General features: G+C 38.2%; 1 protein-coding gene and 1 pseudogene across 1 annotated transcript; one reads left to right on the top strand and one right to left on the bottom strand.

The window, feature by feature from the left end:
- The first annotated feature begins 329 nt into the window (after window positions 1–329).
- LOC117989938 (uncharacterized) lies at window positions 330–20,085 on the top strand (annotated as a pseudogene).
- A 128-nt stretch (window positions 20,086–20,213) lies between these two features.
- LOC117989935 (odorant receptor 13a-like) lies at window positions 20,214–25,609 on the bottom strand. The gene is made up of 7 exons (XM_069504060.1): window positions 25,588–25,609; window positions 22,050–22,218; window positions 21,658–21,754; window positions 21,470–21,571; window positions 21,013–21,101; window positions 20,752–20,818; window positions 20,214–20,330 (listed from the first exon to the last, which is right to left on the bottom strand). The coding sequence occupies exons 1-7, from the start codon at window positions 25,607–25,609 to the stop codon at window positions 20,256–20,258; spliced, it is 621 nt and encodes a 206-aa protein (XP_069360161.1). The 3' UTR covers window positions 20,214–20,255.
- Between the last annotated feature and the right edge of the window lie 1,153 nt (window positions 25,610–26,762).

The following is a 26,762-nucleotide window of genomic DNA, read 5'->3' as shown; positions in this document are numbered from 1 at the left end:
TATCGGCTTTGAAAAATGAAATTCGGATCTATTTCGCAACCCCCCCATACATATCAGTAGTACTACCTCTACTTTTGATCAAGAATTCTCAGATTCGGATCGGAAGCAGTGCGTAACATACCCAGATAGATAAATACAGACATGAGCATAATTACGTCACAGAGTATACCTACGATTTCTGCAATTAGATAATTAAGACTTTTGTAACACTAGGATTAATAAATCCACTACAATAAATTTTACGACGATATCTTTAATAATCACGTGACAATTAAAGTAAGGTACTTATATAAAACTGTTCAATGGCTAGATATAGTTTAGAAATAACTGTGCAAAGTGTGAAACATGACGAGTCTATTCCTCGTATTGTCTGTGGTGGGTGGGTATCACTTTGATGCCGCTAGCGTGTCTTTTCATTGTTTTCGTCAAAGGTGTTTCTAGCTGTGCCGTGAATATAAGTGGTGGTGTCTCACAGTGCAAGATATCACAAACCGCTTCGTTTACCGATTTGTACGCGCTAGTAACGCACTTTAGCACTTATATACAAGTTCAACTAGGTTCAGTGTGTTATGTGGCGTTGCCTACACTAATCGACGTGTTCGGATCGTTATTCGCAAGTTTTTTTTGGTCACAATGATTGTTTATACATACTTACTAAGTTACTAGATAATGCCCGCGAATTCGTCCGTGTGGACTTAGGTTTTTTAAAAATCCTGTGGGAACTCCTTAATTTTCCGGGATGAAAAGGAGCCTATGTCCTTCCCCAGGGTGTAAGTTACCTCTGTACCAAATTTTATCAAAAAAAAAACAGTTAAACGGTTGGGCTGTGAAAAGCTAGTAGACAGACAAGCAGACAGACAGAGAGGTAGACAGACAGACAGACATACACACTTTAGCATTTACAATATTAAGCATGGATTTGGAAAGGATACGGCTGAAGGTAGTTTGAGCTTGTCTATGATAAGCGCTGGCATATTATGTCAATCGTCAGCTGTTTTTTTTATTAGACCTCCAAAGCACATTCGAATTTATTAAGCATAGAATTTTATAAAATTAGGCATACTATTCGAATATATGGTCGTAACGTCGAACACTATCGAACATAATCTATACATTAGAAGGATAAATTGAATGATTATATCAACGTAAAGCTACCACTGGGTCTAGAAACTTTATCTTTAAAATGTAGATTTTATCTACAACTAGACCCTTAGTAAGAGGATAGCTAGTGCTCTATATAAATAAAGTTTAACTCGATATGTCTAGGTGGAGAAATTTTTGGTGTGATTTGCGCTACCTCGCACAGTGAGAAGCTACAACTAGACGGATGCGTGATCTCTCTGGCCTCACTTTTACATTTCTCGCATAAATTCTTGCCTTTCTCGTTGTACAAAGCTCGCGAGGAAAGAACAGTGGTGTTTTATGTTTGTGAAAGGGAAGCGGATTAAGCTGAAATAGGGGAACGTGTTACGAGCTCACTTATAAAGTGTATCTAAAAGAAGGTTGTTTAGGTATATGGACCGTGCGATCTATGCATGGAAGCTGTTTGTTTATTCTTACAAAACCGACGCGTCCGCGTGGATTTCAATTTTTAAAAATCGCGTGGGAACTCTTTGATTTTCCAGTATAAAAAGTAGCATATGTCCTTCCCTGGGATGCAAGCTATCTCTGTACCAAATTTCGTCACAATGGGTTTAACGGATGGGCCGTGAAAGGCTAGCGGACAGACAGACAGACAGACGGACAGACAGACAGACAGACACACTTTCGCATTCATAATATTAGTATGGATAAGATGATCCTGACAATAAAGGGACGTTTGTAACTGGATGGCAAATCGATTTTGGAGGTCTGAATTTTGTTTTTTCGTATCCCCCGTGCCCCAGAGAGCTAGTTAAGCCGTCGTCAGTCCCGATTATTACCAGTAGGTAACATCTAATAATAACTGTAAAAACCTAAGATTTGAAATCCCGCTCCCTTAGTCGAGTTGTATGCGGGAGGATTTCAAAATCCAACGCATTATTATCTCAAGAGAACCCCTACTATAACGTGAAAGGGGACACGACTCTAAGCAATGAGAAATAGATACTATAAAGAAAAGAGAGAGCTGACCCAGCTTTGCTAGGGTGGAATTTCTGAAAATCCTCTTCAGGTCTATGTTATAGAGAAAATGTAGGTACATGCAAAATCTCAAATTTCTAGAAATTTCTAGATTGTAACGCTGAATGTTGATATACTATCAGTTAGACTATATTTTATCCTTTTATAAGTAGGTACCTATAGAAGATGGAGTGCACTTATACCTAGTCCGCGACAGGTGGATGGCAATCGGAGTATGAGGCGGGGGACGCCCCGCCGACCCGCACGTCACCAGCGCTCGCCCCCGCCGGGTTCACGCGGGGGTCGTGCGGATGTGCGGGGCGTTATCTCCCTGATTGCCATCTCAACCTGTCGCGTACTATATCTCCTTTGGGATCTAAAGTAGGTAAATAAATATGGCTTCTTGGAACAAAATACAGAAAGCACTAAACTTTTAGACAGAGAAAATTCATGCTTGAGTATGAGTAGGTTATTCAGTAAAGTTTAGGTAGTACTTGCGGTTGAAATTTGGATTGAAACAATAAGCCTCGCTAAACGTTCTATTTACTACGCGCGTTAGAAAAACATTAGAAATACAGCCTGCAAAAATATCTGGTTTTGTTTCAGTTTGTTCTGCATTCACACAGCCTTTGAGTGACAAAAGTACATTACCCGAGTTGGAAAACAGAAGACATGCGGACTATAACGAATATTATCTTTATACGAGGTTAGTGTCAATATTTTAAGGTTTTTTAGTTCATTTAAATTTTTTTTATTTATCTATATCTATACTATTATATAAAGAGGTAATGTCGTTAAGTTTGTTTGTAGGGGGTAATCTTTGGAACTACTGAACCGATTTTAAAAATTCTTTCACCAGTAGAAAGCTACATTATTCCTGAGTGACATAGGCTATACGGGATCTTTAAAAACCTAAATCTACGCGGGCGAAGCCGCGGGGATCTGCTAGTTTTATATACTTTATCGCACAGAATACAAAGTAAACATATAAAGGAAAACATGTTATGTGGTTTTTGAAATGACCGATTCAATGATTTAAGGAATTAGGTTAGAATTATATACCTACTTATCTCGTAATCTCTTTTGATTGACAAATAAATAAATTAAATTAAGATTTTTAAGATTAAGCAGTTGTACTAACTGCTCAATCTAAAAAAAATTGCATTTATGCACGATTTTAGTCTTGATCGACCTGTTCTGGCTTTGCTCGGGTTCAAATTTTGAAAATCCTTACTTATGGGGTCAACTTTAAAGAGAAAAAAAGTTTCTAGACTGCAGAATCTCAAGTTTAGAAACTGTTTTAAGTTGCATATAATAGTCAATCTTCTTTTTTAATTACTTAGGGAGATATAGATTTATTTGCTTACCATTCTAGACGGAACCCCACATCTTCCCAGAACTTGGTGAATAATAATGCCAACAGCATCACTTCGTCAAACTTCAATGCCAGGAATCCCACTGTCGTCATCGTCCACGGTTGGCTCGATAACATGGACGCTAGCTTCAACGGAGCAGTCAGAGATGGTAAGGAACATTTTACCTAAGTATACAAAGTTTTGTACAATTGTTGTTAGGACTTGTGAATATTTCTCATAGTACAATCAGCGATAGTGCACGAGCCACTATACGACCATATTATAAGACATTCATCATCATCATCATCAACCTAGTACCTACCCACTAACGAGCAGGGGTCTCCTCTCAAAATGAGAAGCGTTTTCCCATAGTCCACCATGGTTGAAGGTTGTACACCATAGTCTGTCACGCTGGCCATGAAGATTGGCAGACTTCACACACCTTGAGAACATTATCGAGAACTCTCAGGCTTGCAGGTTTCGTCACGATTTTTCCCTTCACCCTTAAAGCATACATATCTACCTCCAAAGTTGAAAGAAATGTACAAAAGTTTTTTTTTAAATTCATTACGCTTGACCACAATCAAACCTGATGGAAAGAGATGTTGTGGCCTAAGATGGGTCGCGTATACCTAGAAAATGCCTATTTACTCTTGTTTTAAAGATACCCGGGTTGTAATTGGTAGGAAACACATATTATCTGGAAGTGTATTCCAAAACTTGGACATGCGTATGAGGAATGATGATGCAAACCTTTTCGTGCGTGTAGATGGAATGTCGACGACATAAGGATGGAAACTCACCCGACGTCTTGCGGTTCGGTGGTAAGTTGCATGCTGGGCATCATTTGCTAGTGCTAGTGGTATGGTACATAATAAAAAAACCGGCCAAGTGCGAGTCAGGCTCGCACAATGAGGGTTCCGTACTACAGTCGTATTTTTTCGACATTTTGCACGATAATTCAAAACTATACTAACACGATAATGCATAAAAATAAATAAAAATTTGTTTTAGAATGTACAGGTGAAGACCTTTCATATGATACCCCACTTGATATAGTCACTCACTTCGAAAGTTGAAAATACTAATTATTAGTTCATGACCAAAATTTCTTTTTGTGTGATCTAACCTTAAATTCACGGTTTTTAGATTTTTCCCCAAATGTCAGCTATAAGATCTACCTACCTGCCAAATTTCATGATTCTAGGTCAACGGGAAGTACCCTGTAGGTTTCTTAACAGACAGACAGACAGACAGACAACAAAGTGATCCTATAAGGGTTCTGTTTTTCCTTTTGAGGTGCGGAACCCTAAAAGTATGTACTTAAGTATGAATGATAACTCTATCATAATAATTATTCTATTAAATTGCAGCATATCTTCGGAAAACCGATGTAAACATCATTATGTGTGACTGGAGCGCAGTCGCCATAGCTGTGTACGGGTCAGCCGTGACCGGTGTACCCATCGTTGGGCGTAACCTTGGGCAGTTCCTCAACTTCCTTCATCGAGTCACTGGAACGCCCTATAACAAGATGCATCTCGTTGGATTCAGCTTAGGATCTCATGTCGCTGGAAACGCTGGTAGAGAACTAGGAGGCAGAGTTGCACGAATTACTGGTAAGTTAGGGCTTATTACATATCCGCCAAATAAACTTTATCTGATGAATAAAGTTACTTTGACAGATTCCCAATACAAAAACTACTAAAAAAAATTGTTAGATAAAGTTTTATTGGCGGTTGTGAAATGGCCCTTTGTCTTTCCTTTTATATATTTAGATAAGATTTTATTTTTTTACACATACATTACAGAAAAGTGATAAAAGATACAGAAGAAACTATACTATACAAAGGGTACAAGGGCGGCCTTAATGCTAATAGCAATCTCTTACAGTAACTCTCCTTTTTTACAGCATTGGACCCTGCTGGCCCGCTATGGCATGGAAACTCAAATCGCCTCAGACCATCTGACGCGGTATATGTAGAAGCTATTCACTCTGACGGCAGTGGTGTGGGTCTTGGCATCGGGTCAGCAGTCGGTGATGTGGACTTCTTCCCCAACGGAGGAGCCAGCCAGCCTGGTTGCTTTGACCATTTCTGTAACCACAACAGAGCTTGGCAACTATTTGCTGCTACATTGACTCATAACCATCTTGTAGGCAGACAGTGCTCTAGTATGATGCAGGTTAACACGAACAACTGCCGTGGAAATGAGTTGCCAATGGGCAACGATATTTTGGACAAGAGGGGGTAAGAGATTACGATAATAATTTTGAGATAATGAATGAGGGATTGGTATTTAGATATAATGATGGATTGATCATGATGATGAAAACAAAATTGATGCGTAGAAAGGCTCTCAAAATATTCCATTTTTATTTTCACGTGTAATTTCCAACAGTGGTTCCAGGAAAATATTTTTTCTGAGTACGAATTGAATTTGTTCAGGTGTTTATTTATTTATTCTGATACAAGTTAGCTCTTGACTGCGATCTCACCTGATGGTAAGTGATAGTGCAGTCTAAGATGAAAGCGGGCTAACTTGAAAAGTGTATGGCAGTTTCATTAAACCCGTTGGTACCTACCTCTGATCGGTTTCTACACAGTATCGCACCGGAACGCTAAATCGCATGGCGGCACGGCTTTGCCGGTTGGGTGGTAATTAGCCACGGCCGAAGTCTCACGCCAGATCAGGCCAGATTCAGAGGATATAAATTCCCAAGGGATGATCCTGTCGGGAACCAAACCGGGAACCTCCCGTTTATAAGACCACAGCGCTTAACACTGCACCAGGGAGGTGGTCAGGATTTATTATGAATGGTTTGTTTTATTGACCGACTTCCAAAAAGGAGGTGGTTCTCAATTCGGCCCGTTTCTTTTTTTTTGGTACCTATTATTACTATGTCTATAAGCATATTATATAAGTACTTGTTTCTTCTTTTACAGGTCCGGACTATATCGAGTAAACACGGGCCGGGTGTATCCATTCTAAAATTAATTTGCTAATTTTTGGTAAATAAAGGCCTTATTGCAAAATAATAGTTATGTTTTCTTTTGAAATAAAATACACGAATACCATACTTACGTGTGTTAAAATAATTATTACAATAACAATGAAGTTGTGGAAATACGGAAGCATTCAGTTCCTCAGAATTATAATATCTTTACCTATTCAAGGAACACAAGCTATTCAAAATAGTCGTGAAGTAGGTACGAGTATCTATAATGATCAACATCAATAAATACTGTCTCACGAATGCAGTCTCGTCTTGGCTACGAATCACGATCCATGTAACATTATTTATGTATAATAATTAATAGGCTAGTTGACACTTTTTTTAAGTAGGTCTTAAATGGCTAATATTTGTCCTATTAGATCAAAAAAATTAACACTATATTTATTTGCGCCCTAAAAACCGTAAAACTTTAATTTAAAAATATATTTTTCTTAGACAGGTGAAAACACTGTCGGCCATGTTTGGCCGATAGATTATCTATGCTCTGACGTCATGCATTTGTAAACAACAGCATAACCTCCCAAAGTTTAATAAACATGACTTCTATACTAGTTTACATGAAAAATATAGTAATTATCGTTATTGTATCACCCGAGAATGTAAAAACGCATCGATAAAGACCACAGGAAAGTTGTGGATTAGAGTGCCCAGTGAAATAAATATACGTAACACGCGAAGACTTGCTTAAAGGGATCCTATATGACTAACGACTGCAACCCAAATTTATTTTTGCAAATATCACTTTGTTGTAAGTCTTACCTAATAACTTATTCAATTTATAAAGAGAAAACGATAATTTTTTACGTTTACTATGAGTTTTTAGAAATATATAAAAACTAGCTTATGCTCGTGACTTCGCCCGCGTGGACTTCATTTTCAAACCACCATTTAACACACTCAAGAGTGGAATTTCAAAAAATCCTTTCCTAGTGGATACCTTCTCTTTACCTACAGATAACACACCCACCAAATTTCATGTATCTAGGACCAGCTGTTTGGATGTTTAGGCTGTGCGTTGATATATAAGTTAGTCAGTCAGGACTTTAAATTTTATATATATGGATACTACGTTAGTCCACGCGTGACATAGGGATGACATTTCTTTGTTTACATATTGAATGACGTCACATCATGGCTGACAGCGTTTTCTGCGTTTCAAATAAAAATAAAAACTGTATTTTTTTATTGGATTTATATATCCATCCTGCGTTTTTAATAATTGTTATTGATATATTTCGTTGTCTTAAGCAAAATACTATAATAAATAATCATTTATTGGACGAGATTAGATATGAGTCAAGTAGCCTATTATAGCAACCAAGATACATGAAACAAAAATATACGTACTTATAAGAAATTGATTAAGATTTGTATTTATCAGTCAAAAAGTTCCAGTAGCATAACAAAATATTACATCAATTTTCATTATCATGGATCATTGAATAATGCTACGATAAAACATCGATCGATCGGAGAAATCTTAGTATAAAAGTGAGCTTTGAAAAATAAATCAAATAGGTACAAAAAATACGAAGCATGAAGACGGTTTTGTGTTTATTGTGTGTGGCGGGTGTGTATCATTATATTTCTCAATTTTCTTATAAGTAGATATACTTAGATAACTGAATTAAGTTAGTGGCGGAAAGTTAGTAAAGTGTAAAAATAACTGAAATGCAGCGTAAACTCTGTACAGCGAAATTGAACGGACCGGGTATTTTATTGGGTTAGAAAGAGTTTTAGTTAAACGGAGAGCAAAAGAGTACTTAATTAGCAATTTTTACGTTTTGAGGAGTTTTCATTAAATTGAAGTTTGCAATATAGAGTTTACACTGTAAAGGCATCTCTTGGGTATCTATAAATTTATTATTATGCAATAGCCTGGCTTGTATCCATTTATTTCATATTTCAATTTTATTTAAGTATGCTACGCAATTGCGAGTGCCTCCTCCCTGGTTGACGGCAAGTACTCGCGATTCATCGAGTTCCCAGATGGCGATGGTGTGATGCAACCTGTGGATTTACTGGAGCCTGTCGACACGGAACTGCTGAGGGAAGTCGAGAGGAACCCGGCTAATAACAAATACCTACTCTACACGAGGTATTGTAACTTTCATAAAACTTATGGCGAAGACTTGAAGTCTCATCATCATGATCAACCCATAGTCGACTCATTACAGAGCACGGGTCTCCTCTCAGTATGAGAATGGCTTGGCCACAGTCCACCACGTTGGCCAAATACGGATTGGTAGACTTCACACACCTTTGTGAACATTATGGAGAACTCTCATGTAGGTTTCATTGAATATCACTTGCTTTAACGGTGAAGGAAAACATCGTGAGGAATCCTGCATGCCTGAGAGTTCTCCATAATGTTCTCAAAGGTATAAGGCGCCGTCCTATTGTCATCGCTCGTGGGATGATGCGTGCGTCCGTTGAAAATGATCGCGCGTCCGTGCGTTCAAACAAACTGTGTTCTACTATCCCATTGAAGATCGCGCGATCATGCGATGCGTTCATATTGTCTATTCATCGCACGATGAAATCACATCGCATCATCACGCGAGCGATGACAATAGGACGGCGCCTGAAAAGTCTGCCAATCCGCACTTAGCCAGCGTGGTAGACTATGGTCCAAACCCTTGTCACTCTGAGAGGAGAGAACACTCTGTGTTTTGTAGTGAGCCGGCGAGGGGTTGATCATATTGATGATGATAGCATAAAATGATTGTTTAGTTCGCGTCCGTGCCACTTATTTTTTCTTGTATGTACTTTTAGGCGCAATAGGAGATCGTCCCAGTCACTGGTGATGAACAACGCGAATAGTATCCGCAATTCCAACTTCAACGCCAACCACCCGACCGTGGTCATCGCCCATGGCTGGCTAAGCAATCAAAACACTAATATTAACCCGACAATCAGAGATGGTAGTTATCTTGACTAACATTATTATTATCTAAAGTCTAATTTACACGATTACAATTTTAACTTAATTTTAAGTGACATAATGCATGTAAACCGTGAATTTAGTAATAAGTTGCAAGTTAAAATTTAGTGTGCAAAAGTAATAGATCTATAGGAATAGGTAGATTAATGTCTACGACAGATTTCAAAGAGACTATACCTACCTATAAATAATACCAGTGACTAGTTTTAAATTCTAATCGGCATGAAAATGATAGAGGACGAAGAAATGTTGGCAGCTTCCACATTTTATTCAGTTTTACTGTGTGAACAGTACGCTTAGTATAAGATTTTACGTCTCCCCAAACGTTGCTAGAATTCGAGAGTCGAAACACAGTACCTACCGTCAAAGTAAAATGGACATAAAGAGCCTTGAATTGAAGTCAAAAATTCAATGCCACTGATTTTAATTTCCTAACGTTTCAGCTTGGAGCGCTGGCTATAGTTGTGTAGACAAACTTGAGCTTTAAAACAAGGTTTTTAAGATCCAGTTTACTATAATGCGGAAGTGTTTCACACTCGAATACTATCAACGTTGGTGAGACATAAAATCTCGTACTAAGCGTACTGTGTGTCTACCTGCCGCAAACGCCAAAAATGTGCACGTTTGTAGTCAGACCAAAGTTTTTTTGTTTTATCCTATAACGTAGCAAACTTTTTAGATCCATCAGTTTTTCCTAAATTGCCCAGTTTTTTTAGTGATAACTCAATACCACTTTTTGTAACTAACCGCTTTTTAGGGAAAGGATGGTAGTATTGTAACTATAGTACGCGACAGGTTGAAATAGCAATCGGGGTATGAGGCGGGGGGACGCCTCGCACACCCGCACGTCACGCGCGCTGGCCCGCACCGGGTTAGCGCGGGGGCTGTGATAGGTGCGGGGCGTTCCCTTTCCGTTTCCAACTCGGCTCATCACGTACTATTATTGATTTGTTGAATTTCAGCATACCTTAATAAAGGCGAAGCAAATGTCATTGTTCTGTGCTGGAGGAGGCTCGCCATGTCCACATACCCCACAGCTGCGTCCGGAGTTCCAGCCGTAGGTCGCGGTCTTGGGCAGTTCCTGACCTTCCTCAACAGTGTTACCGGACAGTCTTTTGATAGGATGCATCTAGTTGGCTTCAGTTTGGGTGCTCATTTAGTTGGTAACGCTGGAAGACAGCTGGGTGGAAGAGTGGCCCGTGTTACCGGTAATTTATGATTTTTTTTACTAGTTGTTAATTAAGTGCTTAACTGCGATCTCTCCTCATCATTATCATCTTCAATCAATCGCCAGTTCACTACTGAGTACGAGTATCCTCTCAAAATGAGAAAGTCTACCACGATGGCCAAGTGCGGATTTGCAGACGGATCTCTCATAATGACTACCTCACTAACCATATTATAAATGCGTCCGTATGTCCTTCAATCACGCTGCAGAGGAGTAACGAATCGGAGTCATTTTTTTCATAGATATACATAGTTAAAAATCTGGAGAGTGACATAGGCGTATTTTATCCCGGAATATCAAAGCACCCCGTTTTAAAATACTATAAATCCACGCGGGTGACATTGCAGTCATCAGCTAGTATGATTGTAAGTATTATGATAGTGACGATACATACTAAATGAAACAAAAACAGGCAGTAAAGACACTTGGAGAAACTGCTATTATTGGCGGTATATCGTAATGAACAGTTTTGGCCCTGTTTGCAGTTTCACTGTAAGCATATTTAGATTAAAACTGCTGATTTTGCTTACAGGCTTAGATCCAGCAGGCCCACTGTGGAATCGGAACTCAGAACGTCTTCGGGGGACCGACGGTGTATACGTAGAAGCCATTCACACAGACGGCGGTACTACCGGTCTTGGCATCGGATCTGCCATCGCTAATGCTGACTTCTTCCCGAATGGTGGCAACTCGCAACCTGGTTGCTATACAAGTCTGTGCAACCATAACAGGGCTTATGAACTCTTCGCTTCAACTGTAACCCGTAATCACCTTGTGGGCAGGCAGTGCTCTAGCACTGCTCAGATTTCTGCTAATAATTGCCGAGGGAGCAGTTTCAATATGGGCAACGATGATTTGAGTAAGAGAGGGTAAGTGTTTAGAACAAAAACCAGTATGAATCTAAAGGTAGGATATTGACTGCGCAGAAGTAATTTTCTTGGATCTATTTAGTGACTCAATTAGGAATATTCGACACTTTTCTATTATTTACGTCGTCTGACTCAATTCTTTTCAGCGTATTTGTGCCCATGAGCCTACTACGTACATATACACCCTATTTTGTGCAAGTGTGTGATTGTACACGCATGCAGCTATCCTAACAACATCATGTCTCGAGAATCACACTGATGCCTTTTTAAAATAATATTATCCTTGTCTATCATGACTAATATTCCCCTTTCCCCTCCAACTAAGCGTAAAGCTTGTGTTAGGAGTAGGTACAGGTACGACAATAGTGCAACGGGTCTGGTTTGAACCGGCGACTATTTTTTCTAAGTTGAACTATTGAGGCTCTTTAGAAGGTTATTGTAATTAAGTAGTAATCTGTTGTTCCTTTATAAAATAGAATAATCATGAGTATAATTTGTAAGCAATTAAGTAGTCTGTAATTGTACATAATCTACTTCTGTTATACCTGATTTTGATTAATTTCTTTTCTACCCGATGTCATGCTTCAGTAAGTTGCAAGAAATAAGATGAATACAGATTATATTAAAAGCTTCGCCTTTCTGAAATTCCATAAGATTTAATTTAAGTTTATGGAATGAGCAATAAATAATTTATTTTCCTTTTTGTTACAGATCTGGCTTGTACAGAGTTAATACTGGAAGACGATACCCATTCTAATTCAAATGGAAACATTATTTGCTTGTCTTATATTTATTAATGTATTTACCGCATAAATAATAAATTATTTCACTGCATGAAAGTCGTTATATTTCATTTACTGCAAAATCTCGTGTCTAAAACCCCACGGTTTCAGCTGTATTATAACCACACGAATACATATTATAGACCAGAGGGGAAGCTTCACGCTAGCTCACGCACACCACGACGTGTCACGGACGCTCCGTTTGCGCCCAGTTCGATGGCAAACGGCGGCAAACGGAGCGTCCGTGACACGTCGTGGTGTGCGTGAGCTGCTCTATGAGTGAGTGCCGCCGCTAGTATGAAGCTTCCCCTCTGGTCTATAAATTTACTCGTGTGTTATAACTATCTCATATTACCTATTATTATTAGCTATATTACCTATCCTATAGCTAGTTTTTTAAACTAATATTATATATAGACTTGTGCTTGACTGTCATCATTATCAACAACCTATACATGTCCACTGCTGGACATAGGTCTCTTGTAGGGACTTCCACAATCCACACGCCACGGTCTTGCGCCGCCTGGATCCAGCGGCTCCCTGAGACTCGTTCCAGCGGCTCTCTGCGACTCGTCTGATGTCGCCCGTCCACCTAGTGGGGGGGGTCTTCCAACGCTGCGTCTCCCGGTGCGAGGTCGCCATTCCAGCATTTGTTTTTGTAAGCACCACCCACCCCCACCTAACATTGGACCTAACAGTACTCTTAAAAGGAATTAGTGCCCATAATCTTTTAGTGATCAAATGAACATAATCTATAAGTCATCATTATTACCATCATGAGCAACCCATCGCTGGCCCACTACTGATCACATCGTCTTTTCGCAGAAACGCACGGCGCCCGGCGATTCAATCGACGGCGACCGTTAGAATCTGTAATTTTATATGGAAGTCGCCATGTGTATGCGCACGAAGTCGTCGCAACTTCCGACCGAGTTGCCGGGCGACTAGTTGACTGTGCTTGGGTCTTAGGGTGTATAACTAGTGTGTGATTAGTCAATACGATACATATCGATATTATGAAAATGACGAACGTGGCCTTGCTTTACCATAATATTATACTTTGATTGATTTATGTTTTAATCGTCATTTTGATAAACTAATTATCATTTATCGATCGCAAAAACGATCGCAGATTAGGGATTAAATGGGTTTAATACGTGTTATGTACCCAGATGCGGACACCTCACAAAATTAAAAACAATAATAGATGATGATACCTATCTAAAGATAAAAATATATGAGTTCGTATTTGGCTATTAGATTAGTTGATTCTAAAGGCTATTCAAAAACACTATTGAAATACTAAGTATCTAGATTAAAATTCCCGTGGGAACAAAAGTAGTAGGTAAGCATATCACTCCCTAGGTCTTTATAATAGGTAGGTATACTAGATGATTACCGCGACTTCGTTCGCGTGGATTTAGGTTTTTAAAATCCCGTGGGAACTCTGTGATTTTCCGAGATAAAAAGTAGCCTATAATGTCCTTCCCCAGGATGCAAGCTATCGCTGTACAAATTTCGTCAACATCGGTTGAACGGATGGGCCGCAAGGCTACCAGACAGACAGTCAGACAGACAGACAGATGAACAGACAGACACACTTTCGCATTTATAATATTATTATGGATCTATCCATCCGTTGCGGCACGATTGAACGACAGACTAACAAACAAACATACTTTCGTAATTATGATATGAGTAGTGATTAAATAAAAGTATATTTAGTATTATTATTTACCTAAAGTATAGAATAACTATTGGGATGATATCCTTGTACATTAACTTATAAATGCGAAAGTGTTTGTTGGTTTGTCCTTCGATCTCGCCGCAGCGGATCAATGGGTCGACGTGATTTTTTGCATGGGTAGGTACTATCATCATCATCATCAACCGATAGACGTTCACTGCTGGACATAGGTCTCTTGTAGGGACTTCCATATACCACGGTCTTGCGCCGCCTGGATCCAGCGGCTCCCAGCGACTCGTCTGATGTCGTCCGTCCACCTAGTGGGGGGTCTTCAAACGCTGCGTCTTCCGGTGCGAGGTCGCCATTCCAGCACCTTGGGACCCCAACGTCTATCGGTTGTACGAACTATGTGCCCTGCCCTTTGCCACTTCAGCTGCGCAACCCGTTGAGCTATGTCGGTTACTCTAGTTCTCCTACGGATCTCCTCATTCCTGATTTGATCACGTAGAGAAACTCCAAGCATAGCTCTCTCCATCGCCCGCTGAGTGACTCTGAGCTTTCTTATGAGACCCATAGTTAGCGACCATGTCTCGGATCCATATGTCATCACTGGCAACACGCACTGTTCGAAGACTTTGGTCTTCAAGGACTGAGGAATTTTGGACAAGAAGACATCTCGAAGCTTCCTGAACGCTGCCCAACCGAGTTGCATTCGGCGGTTGACCTCTTTCTCGAAATTGGACCTACTCAACTGGATTGTGTGTCTTAGGTAGGTACTATATATTTAGTTAAAAAGTGGTACTACAGATTGACATAAGCTATTTTTCATACCAGAAAATACCACGGGATTTAATGTAATTTTAATCCACGTAGACGAAGTCGCGGGCATCAGCTAGTAACAATATAAATTTCACATATAATTATAAACAATAAACCGTTCGATAACTTTTATGATCAAATCACAATCACTCTCGAAAGATTGAACACCTACCTGCTGTCCAAGCACGGTCAGTGTGACACCGTTTTCTCGCGGTTTTTGCATCGACAAAAATATTGCGCAAAAGCTTTATCGCAATTGATTATGCTTGAGCTGCTAATTATGCCTATCAACGCGTGTTTACTTATAAGTATACTTACAACATTCTTATGTGCGTCTTATGTGTGATAGTAAATAATTATCAAAAACATTAACACAAAATATGATGGATGAAAGAAACGAGCGATAATTTTCATATTATCACATTGTGACGTGCGAAAATGTGAAGTTATAAAAATAACATTCTAGGAAATAATCTAGAAGACCTCCAGTTACGGAACGAAGCATGAAGCCTTTGCTGTGTTTACTGTTCGTGGCGGGTATGTACCTAGCTCTTTAAATACTCTCACTCTATATGCATTATGCATATATTACGATAGCCTATTACATAGCTAGCCTCATCTATTACCATATGTACCTACAAAATAATGCCCGCGTGGAATGGTGCCAATAATACTGAATGCATTTCCGCGCTAGACATATTATACCAATGTACTCTGTGCTGGACAGCCAGGCTGATCCGTTGCGCAGAAAATGTACCAGCCCTTCTGTCACTAAATAAATCAGTCAGTCAGTAAGTCAGTCAGTCACTTTTTCTTTTTATATATTTAGAAGATTATCACAATTTAAATAGACATAATGGATCTCAATATTTTGGTTAAAAGTCTGTTTTGGTTGTTTCAGTTTACTCCGTAGTGGCGGGGCCAATTGATCTAATCGATGGCAAGTACCCGCGGTTCTTCGACTACGAAGATGAAGAAGGCAATATTCACAAAGTGGACTTGCTTGAACCGGTAGATATGGAGCTTTTGGAAGAAATCCAGAGGAACCCTGCCAATAATGAGTACCATCTTTTCACGAGGTAATTTATCTCAATCTTATATACTATATAAGTATATTTATTTCAATCTGATATACTAAAATGTCATCCATATGATGACATATGGATCCGAGACATGGTCGCTAACTATGGGCCTCAAAGGAAAGCTCAGAGTCACTCAGTGGGCGATGGAGAGAGCTATGCTTGGAGTTTTTCTACGTGATCAAATTAGAAATGAGGAGATCCGTAGGAGAACTAGAGTAACCGACATAGCTCAACGGGTTGCGAAGCTGAAGTGGCAATGGGCAAGGCACATAGTTCGTACAACCGATAGACGTTGGGGTCCCAAGGTGCTGGAATGGCGACCTCGCACTGGAAGACGCAGCGTTGGAAGACCCCCCACTAGGTGGACGGACGACATCAGACGAGTCGCTGGGAGCCGCTGGATCCAGGCGGCGCAAGACCGTGGCGTGTGGAAGTCCCTACAAGAGACCTATGTCCAGCAGTGGACGTCTATTGGTTGATGATGATGATGATGATGATGATGATGATGATGATGATGATGATGATGATGATACTAAAATGTTTAAAAATTAAGACAATAAGTATTACCTACTAATTTGTGTCTTTGAGAAGAAATACTCGATAAGTATAGTATAACAATTTTTATAATACAATATAACAGTTTGTTCCGGCGCTTCTTTTGCTTGTTCTCAGGTGGAAGAAGCGCCGGAACAACCAGCTCTTAGCTTTAAGTTGTGATGTGTGGCATAATTTGTATTAATAAACGTCTTTTCTTTCTTTCTTTCTTTCTTAATACAATAATTCATATTAATGTTACTACTTTTAAATACCAAAGTTTGTCTGTCTGTCTGTCCATTTTCAGGCAAGTCCATTCAATAAATATTGACGAAAGCAATATATCATCTTTGACGAAAGGTAGAAAATACATATAATTATAGCTTGCATCTTGGATAGGTACAACTTGTTACTTTAGTAGTACTATTATATATTCTGTGATTTAGTCCGGAAAATCAAAGAGTTCCTATATACCTAATATTTCAACTATCTATTTTGTCTGTAGACGCAACCCCAATTCGTACCAGAGGCTTAGAATTAATAACGAAAACAGTGTCCGATCATCTAATTTCAACGCGAGACACCCTACAATTGTAATTTCCCACGGATGGCTCAGCAACATGAAGACTAATCTCAATCCAGTTATTAGAGATGGTAAGAACGAGTATTACTTAATTTATTCCTAGAATTAATCTTCTGAAGTATATAAAAGGAAAAGATGACTGACTGCCTGATCTATCAACGCACAGCTCAAACTACTGGACGGATCAGGCTGAAATTTGGCATGCAGATAGCTATTATGACGTAGGCATCCGCTAAGAAAGGATTTTAGAAACCTCAACCCCTAAGGGGGTGAAATAGGGGTTTGAAATTTGTGTAGTCCACGCAGACGAAGTCGCGAGCATAAGCTAGTCTTTACTAAGCGAAAAAATAAAATTAAGAAAACATTTATTCAGTCAAAGTAATTAAAGTTACCAAACAGAAAAAATATTACTTACTAGCTGATGCCCGCTACTTCGTCCGCGTGGATTTACGTTTTTCGAAATCCCGCGGGAACTCTTTGATTTTCCGGGATAAAAAGTGGCCTATGTGTATGTGCCAAGGTATAATCTATCTCCATTCCCAATATCAGCCAAATCCGTCCAGTAGTTTTGCGTGATTGAGTAACAAACATGGAAACATCCACACTTTCACATTTATAATATCTTTAGGATTAGGATTAGGATTTACTCTGTACTTTCTCTGTGACGTGGAGCTATAAACCTAATAAGTAGTAATAAGCTAAGCTGATTCCTAGATCTGAGTATAAACTAACATTTTTAGCAGTTTGAAGGTACCTCCGTGACCGTGAATCGGTCTAATTTTATACAAGACTAGCTTATGCTCGCGACTTCGTCCGCGTGGACTACACAAATTTCAAACCCCTATTTCACCCCTTCAGGGGTTGAATTTTGAAAAATCCTTTCTTAGGATGCCTACGTCATAATAGCCTATCTGCATGCCAAATTTCGGCCCGATCCGTCCAGTAGTTTGAGCTGTGCGTTGATAGATCAGTCATTCAGTCAGTCACCCTTTCCTTTTATATATTTAGATACCGTAGTTTTACGCTCACGATACTTAGCGCTTTATATTACTTAGCTCGCGAAGTTTAGCTATTTTTACATTGAGCTCGATCTTCCAAGCCAAGATAAGATTTTTCATAATACGAACTTTTTCATACACTTTTGCAGACAAATAAATTTCAAATAATCCTCCTGATTTTTTAGCTTTTAGTAATTTTTTTTCCCTAATTATTATCTTTTAGTATATGCGTACACACCTCTAATAAGTGCGTGTTGTTTTAATTTTTCAGCATACCTCAGGTTAATGGAAACCAACGTTATTGTATTAGACTGGAGGAGACTCGCCTTGGCTCCCTATCCAACAGCAGCTAGAGGGGTACCAGATATTGGGCGTGGTCTTGGGCAGTTCCTTAACTTCCTTCATAGGACTACCGGAGTAGCCTTCAACACCATTCATTTGATTGGATTTAGTTTGGGTGGCCATGTTGTTGGCAATGCTGGCAGGTATCTTGGTGGAAGAGTTGCGCGCATTACTAGTGAGTTGAACTAACCTGACCTAGGTATTTATAATTATTATTAGACTAGCTGATTCACCCAGCTTCAATCGGGTAGAATTTGATGTACCTACTACTATATTATTCATATTAAGTATACTTAGTAGAAAAGCTGTGATAGCCTAGTGGTTAGGACGTCCGCCTTCTAATAGGAGGTCGAGGGTTCGATCCCGGGCACGCATCTCTAATTTTTCGGAGTTATGTGCGTTTTAATTAATTAAATATCACTTGCTTTAACGGTGAAGGAAAACATCGTGAGTAAACCTGCATGCCTAAAAGATCTGTATAATGTTCTCAAAGGTGTGTGAAGTCTACCAATCCGCACATGGCCAGCGTGGTAGACTATGGCCAAAACTCTTCTCACTCTGAGAGGAGACCCGTGCTCTGTAGTGAGCCGGTGATGGGTTGATCATGATGATACTTAGTCTGCGGCCCAGGTAGAAGCGGGTGCGGCCAGCGTGTAGAAGAAAAACTAAGTATTCACAAGAAGAAGAAAGATGCGCGGACACGTCCTAAGTGAGAGCGGGTCGGAGAATACCTATGGCATCGCACCCGCTGGTCGCCCCGTAGGACACACCCGCTCCCACCTGGGCCACAGACTTAATAGTCTGTTTGCCTTTTTATTTTTAAATCCATAAAAAAAATTGAATAGGTTTGGATCCCGCTGGTCCACTATGGAGCAACAACGACCAACGCTTACGACCATCAGATGCTATATACGTCGAAGCTATTCACACAAACGGAGGTGCGGCAGGTCTCGGCATTGGATCGCCCGTAGCCAACGTTGACTTCTTCCCCAACGGTGGCAAGTCCCAGCCTGGTTGTTATACACCGATATGTGATCACAACAGAGCCTGGGAGTTCTTCGTTGCCACAGTACCAAGGCCGAATCACCTTATGGGTAGACGATGCGCTGATATGCAAGAAGTCAATAGAGATAGATGTAATGGACCCACATTTCCTCTGGGAAACACTGACATAAATAAAAGAGGGTACGTACGATATTATTTTTTACATACCCGCATGCCCAAGTTTAGCGGTGCGGCGAGAAAATGAATCCGACTGCGATGGCGCATAGCATACTTCATCTAAATACCCCTGAAAACCTCCCTGGTTAGCGCTATGGTCTTGTAGAAGGAGGTCATGGGCTGGAGTTCTGCAAGTGGCAGTTTGGGAATTTATGTTCTTGTCTGGTGGGAAACTTCAGCCGTGACTTATGACTCTACCGGAAAAGCCGTACTACCAAGCTATTTAGCGTTCCGGTACGATGTGGCATAGAAGCTAACTAGGGCTACAATACCCCTTCCAGGTTAAGTCCGCTACTTAGCAACTGCATCAACAATCTCTCAGCAACGGGCAAAACCGCAATCAGAGGTACCTCTATAATAATACAAAGCAAAATATTTTTAATTCATACCAATAATTTTTATTCCAGATCTGGCATGTTCCGGGTGAATACTGGCAGAAGATACCCATTCTAACGGGTATTAATTCTACGTACCTATCGACTATGTTTCGGCTTAGATTATTTCGGCGGACACAAAATGAACGTCTGTTCGCTTGGATTAAATCATCATAGAAATAATATAATGCACCTTTTTTGTAAATAAATTAATTTATCATTTATTTATAAACAGCTTGCGTAGATAATTTTTGTATTAACTACACAATTACATAAGTAAGCATATTGATTTAGGTAAATAAAACATCTCTATGATTTTCTCTATTCCTTTTTGGTTTCGGATGGATTGTAAACAGTTCTCAGTATTGTAAAATAAGACCACGATGTGCTGATAATCTGCAAAACAAAATACTTAATATTATGATTAATTTTCAGCTTTTATAACATATTCCTATTGTGTAATACTAGCTGATGCCCGCGACTTCATTCGTGTGGACTTTGACATTTTTTTCTATAACCCCATGTTTAACAGTAACGTGTCTGTTATAATTTACTGAAGCAACCGTGCCTTAGATATTGTGTCTTTGCGGCGCGGCGTTTGTGTTTCCTGCCACGTCAAACTTGAGTATCTTCAAGTGATTCATGGTAACTTATAAGATAGGCACACTAGGCAAGCTTCTTTCAACTTAGACCTCATCATTGCTTTCTTTTTTCTTTGATGGCAATGATGTTATTTTTCTGCTTCTTCTACCAGGCATACTTAACCAAGAGTAGGTACATAAGAGTATATAAATTACATTAAAAATATTTATCTTACCTTAGTGAAACTTTGATATGATATAACTGAAAATTTATAAGCTGTCAGTTTCTGAGGTTTGTTGGATCTGGAAGATAACACGATTGTTTTGTTTTTTAGGAAGGTTTTACACACACAAATAAATACAAGAAAACACTATGAGATATTTACAGAAAAGTGCAAAGGAGGTTTGATTTCTTAAACCAATTTCTTACAGAAAATCTTTAACGAAATGCGGGATGGTGGCAAAATAACGAGGACCTGGGTCAAAGCCTATCTTACCTTAGCATTAAAATGAAAATAGTTTTCTTTGACTTCTTGTCCATGTCATACCATTTGCAGAGGAATGCTGATTCGCCAACTTTTCGGCTCTAAATGTAAAATATGGGTCATTAATTTATTAAGATCGGTGAAAATATACGTCGCATTTTTCAAAGAAAACGACTTAATAAATATTTGAATATTAAAAGTGATAAAATAAATGTAGGTATAACAGCGAGTTCTTACTACGTTGCGTTGTCGTGGATTTTCCTAGATCCAGAATTTTAATTGACGAATTACAGTAGGTACAATTTATAAGAAACTTGTTGCAATATAATAAGTCGGATTCAAAAATAACACTTTTCGAAAATCTTGCTTTAAATAACATGCTCAAGGTAAAGCTAGATGCACTAAATGAGCTAAAATATATAACTAATTAATCTGAATTAAGTTGATAGAACTATATTTAATATCTTACTTCTCTTATAAGATTTTCTCCGAAAACACTGAGCATCAATATTTGATATAGTATTGACAGCAAAAATAGAACAACTCCTGGGATCTGTGCCCACTGTCCCATCTATAAAAAAGTAGTATTATTCACTAATAATACTAATTATTATTAAAGTCCAAACAATATGTACCTATGTCTCAGGTTAAGTTTACCGTTAAATTAAATCCTAGAGCACATATTTCAATAGATCCAACTAATACGTTGAACAAATTAGGTGCTTGAAAAATTTCTTCGAGATCTTGAGATAGCCTGGAATGAGGAAAACAGGTTTTACTTACACCTTGATACAGTTTTGGGCAAATTGTGGATGAACAAAAATATTTTATCTACTTTTTACACTAGCTACACTAGTTCATTTTGAAGTTAGAAGATAAATAAGCTGAATAAATTTTAGTTTCCAAAACTTTTTCAAACAAGATTTTATATTAGTATTTTATAAATATATTTCTAAAGTGGTCATATCGGAAAGTGGTCGCGTTGTAAAATAGTCATATCGGGAAATGGTCATCACGAACCGAAAGGGTTTAAACTTAAAACAGCTTACTTCAAAATATATTGATGCTTTTTAACGATCTCACTAAGACAGTGAGAGGTGTTTTTGTCCAGATATTGAATTTCATCACTAAGTAGAGCAAATTGGGCACAGACATGTGACGTCATTATGTAGTAAAGGGCATCCACAGTCGTGACGTACAGGATACAAGTAAAACCTGAAAGTGTTATTTTCTAAGGCCGCGATCAGACCTGTAAGTTTTACTCACGTAAGTAGCTTACGTAGTTAATTTACAACAAAAAATCACTAATGTAAATGTATTGATAAGAGTGTTTACATTAGTAAAGTCGTAAGTTAATCACGTAAGATACATACGTAGGTAAAACTTACAGTTGTAATCATGACCAAAAGTAAGAAGTACGATGATGGATGTGATGTATAATTAAATTTGGCATTTGTTATTGTATAGTTATTTGAATATTCAACGTAAAATTTATTTTTTCACTACCTGATTACATGTGATAATAAAATTATGGCTATACACTTACCAGCAATGATAGAAAGAAGATATACAAGTAGCCAAGTATACCACAAATCCGTTGCAAATGGAAACAGCACAGCGTACGGCAATCTATAAACTATTACATTTGTCGTGTAATAATGATAAAACATGAATAGAAGCGGTGCAAAATTGTATACGATGATCAGTATTGAGTTCAAGATGAAAAAGTATTTAACCAAAAACTTAAGAAATATGAAATCATGTCTAACGATCCCCTGCTTCTGTGAGTTACTAAGCATTTCATTATACAACTTTTTTAGGTGACGGGTTAAATCAAATATTTTTTTCCTACTCGAAGTGATGAAAACGATTTTGATCATTGACAACCATCCTAAGCAGGTACATGGCGCTAATTGAGTCAACTCGAGAAAATTCTCTACAGATATACTGGAGAAAAAGAATGCTAGTTCCGCTACGGCAATTATAGTTATAGCTAACAAAAAGATGAAGTATCTTAGACATATCCGACGTTGATCAAAAAGAATGCCTATCAGCCAGAAATTGATTTTTATTTGCCTGAAAATTTCGTCAAATTCTGGAATATCCATTGCCGATTCACAGAGTTATAAATACAAATCTATAATATTTAATTAAAATACCATCGATCAGTATCTTATAATGGTTTTGAGTAATTTAATTTGAAACAGTTACGATAAAGATGTGTTAAGGCTCGCTTAGCTCTACTAAGCGACGACAAAACTTGAACTGTATAAAGTTATAGACTGTATAAGTATATCCTCTATTAGCGATTGCCACACACAATTTGACAAATGAAAGAGGGTTGTGCCTGCACAATTTTTTTTTACATAAGGATAATTTTTTTAATTTCATAAGGAAAATGGTGATAGCCTCCAACTTTTCAGCAAATTTTCAGAGTTAAGTATATGCGTTTTCCATTTTATAATCACTTGTTTTAACGGTGCAGGAAAACATCGTGAGGAAACTTGCATGCCTGACAAATGTCTATAATGTTCTCCAAGGTGTGTAGTGTTTGCCAGCGTGGTGGACTATGGCCTTAAATCTTTCTCATTCTGAGAAGAGATCTCAGTAGTGGGACGGCGATGGGTCGAGACTTGAGATGATGATGATGATTAGATATGAATATTATCAAGACCTAAGACATTTTGTTTATTATTACTCGGTGCTCTCATAATCTTGTTAAGTGTAATTAAGTAGATACTTTTAATCATGCCAAGTTCATAAAAAACCAGCAGGCAAACAAAAGAAAACGAGCTTCTTTCAAAAACATTACTGTAATACGCAATTGACGTGAACGACATAATATTGTCGTTTTATTATTGTCTTTCGGTTTTTTCTCACTCATTTTCCTTATTACCTACTTGTAACATCACACTCCGCTTAATTTTATTGCCGTTTCATTCATTTTCATAATATTCTGCTCGAACAGAGATAGGTATTTTATTTCAATAAGAAAAAACCGGTCAAGTGCGAGTCGGACTCGGAAACCAAGAGTTCCGTGTGCAGCACAAGACGCACCGCCAATGTTATCTCTTGTCTGTATACCTATATAAAAGGAAAAGCTGTCTGACTGACTGATCTATCAATGCAGAGCTGAAACTACTGGACGGATCGGGCTGAAATTAGGCATGCAGATAGCTATTATGACGTAGACAAATGCAAAGAAAGGATTTTTCAAAATTCAACCCCTAAGGGTTTCCAAATAGGGGTTCGAAAATTGTGTAGTCCACACGGACGAAGTCGCGAGGATAAGCTAGTCTCTTAATATTCTTTCTCTTTAATTCAATAAACACAAATCGTTTTTGTACACTGCGCAGTCATACGCCTCGTGTTCAGATTGGACTACTTGTTTTGCGATCACTGACTCCTAGCACAAACTTTACTTTTAGTTGGAAGGGAGAATGCTGTATGATACCTTTATAATAAAAAAAAATGTTGAGTATAAATTATAGGTACTTATTCGTGTCAACCCTAGAAAATAATAGCAAAGTGTTTTGCCGTCATTTTGTAGTGTCAACATAAATCATGATATCTCAAGAAATACAAATTAAAGGGTGTTGAAACATAAAATCGTTGTCGATTCCTTTTGATATTGTGATTTGCTGTGTTTCTCTTTTATCAAAAGAGTATAATTTAAACTTCAATCAAATAAATTATTATAATATTCTAGAGATAGCCTAGCTAGCCTTCAGACTACAGATAACCGGCTAACAAGTCTTAATTAAAATAATTAAAACACGACTGCACTACCAAAAAAACAAACTAAAAAGTGTAAAGTTTCATATTTGAAAATGGCACGCCATATTGATTTTTTTTTCAAAAATTTAGAGCCACTGTAAATAATCAGAGTCAAAGTCAAAGTCAAATAATTTATTCAAAGTAGGTACTGATGTATTCTTCTTGATAGTCGGTTGTTGGATTAGTAGGATGATAAAAGTGCTGATAATTAATTACGTAAACTTAAAACTAAAGCTTACGAGGGTTCCAAACGCACCCAGGTCTGAGATTACGATATCCCATGATTTACATCACAGTCTGTTCAGGCATTTACAAGTTATCCATATCCATAACAATAAATGCGAAATTGTGTCTGTCTATCCGTCTATCTGCTAGCTTTTCTCGACCCATCCTTTTAACCGATTTTGATGAAATTTGGTACACAGGGTAGCTTGCATCCCGAGGAAAGACATAGGCTACTTTTCATCCCGGAAAATTAAAAAGTCCCCACGGGATTTTGAAACAAACCTAAATCCACGCCGGACGATGGCGCGGGAATGATCTAGTGGTGGAATAAATAAACTCACATACCTACAATTACATACATACACACACACACACACACATATACATGAACCCTGAAAAAATTTACTCCGTTCTTGGGCAGTCATGTAAAAAACTAAATCTCTTTTATCGTATTTTAATCACAATAATTATGTCGATAACAATTCGTTAACAATTGTCAAATAGTTGACGATTGTTAAACATGAGTTAAGAGCAATTTCAGGCAATTTAGAACCATTTAACAGTTATTAAAAGTTATATAATATGTAAACAAGAAAATAATGAACATTAAAAACTTGGAACAGCTATTGGTTATTTAGCGCCAAATGCCACTAGATAGGTACCTATGTGTTTTAATTTTTAGTTAAATGGCTATCAAAAGTCGCGGGGGCCAAAGCTCGTTTGTCATAAACAAAATGAACAAATAACAATAATTAATGAACTTTTAAGTAAACAGTTTATTTATTTACCTATAATATCAACTAGCTTATGCTCGCGACTTCGTCCGCGTGGACTACACAAATTTCAAACCCCTATTTCACCCACTTAGGGGTCGAATTTTCAAAAATCCTTTCTTAGCGGATGCCTACGTCATATTAGCTATCTGCATGCCAAATTTCAGCCCGATACGTCCAGTAGTGTGAGCTGTGCATTGATAGATCAGTCAGTCAGTCAGTCACCTTTTCCTTTTATATATTTTGATTAATAGATTCTCTGCCGTCATGATTTCCTTGCCGTAACCTTTGAAGTTTAATGATTTTGTGCCCACAAGTATGAATATAATAGATACAGATATATTATATTTTATTGTTATTCGTAGACCCACAATAACAATTCAGTCGATTTAACCCTGTATGTAATAAAACCTGTTAGGATGAATGATTCTATAATTTCGTAGGTCGCTAGGAACGAAATTCAAGTGCGAAGTTCCAAAGAATCGGTTCAGTAGAAGACATTGAAAAATCCTTCACGAGATTTGAAAAATATATATGAAAGTGAAGTGAAGCATGATAAAATTCAATTCAGTCTTTTTATACCATGGTTTAGTACTATTATAGCTTCTGTGTCAATTCTGTCTATGCGCTATTACCTACATTGGATAACTTCAGCTTCTTATAAATAAGGTAAGTAGGCAGGTATCGAACTTTTGCTTATAATAAACTTAATTAGATTTGACTCTGTTGCATAATATTATGTGAGTGCATTATACAGTACTAAATACCTACGCGGCAGAAAATAATGTACATTGACCTTTAGAAGCAGATAGCGGATTTGTAGAGCATTGTCTTTGTCGCTGAGACCGACAAAATGTCATATAGGTATGAGTGACAGAGACAACGCTCTACAAAGCCGAAATGTCATTCTAAAGGCCGATGTACTCACATTAGTTGCTGCCGCGTAGTGTAAGAAACATTACCATCTTCACAAGGCTTTACTTAATA

The sequence above is a fragment of the Maniola hyperantus genome, chromosome 17, assembly GCF_902806685.2.
Source record: "Maniola hyperantus chromosome 17, iAphHyp1.2, whole genome shotgun sequence".
NCBI lineage: Eukaryota > Metazoa > Arthropoda > Insecta > Lepidoptera > Nymphalidae > Maniola > Maniola hyperantus.
Note: the sequence above shows the minus strand (reverse complement) of the source record. Positions and strands in the feature narration are given on the sequence as shown.

Bases quoted from the DNA above. Each gene is read 5' to 3' on its own strand.
- LOC117989935 (XM_069504060.1), bottom strand. From the start codon at position 25,609: ATGTTCATTATTTTCTTGTTTA. The intron at 21,755-22,049 runs GTAAGCTGTTTT...TCCTCATTCCAG, and splicing joins AAGCATCAATATATTTTGAA to GCTATCTCAAGATCTCGAAG. The intron at 20,331-20,751 runs GTAAGATAAATA...TTTGTTTTGCAG, and splicing joins CATATCAAAGTTTCACTAAG to ATTATCAGCACATCGTGGTC.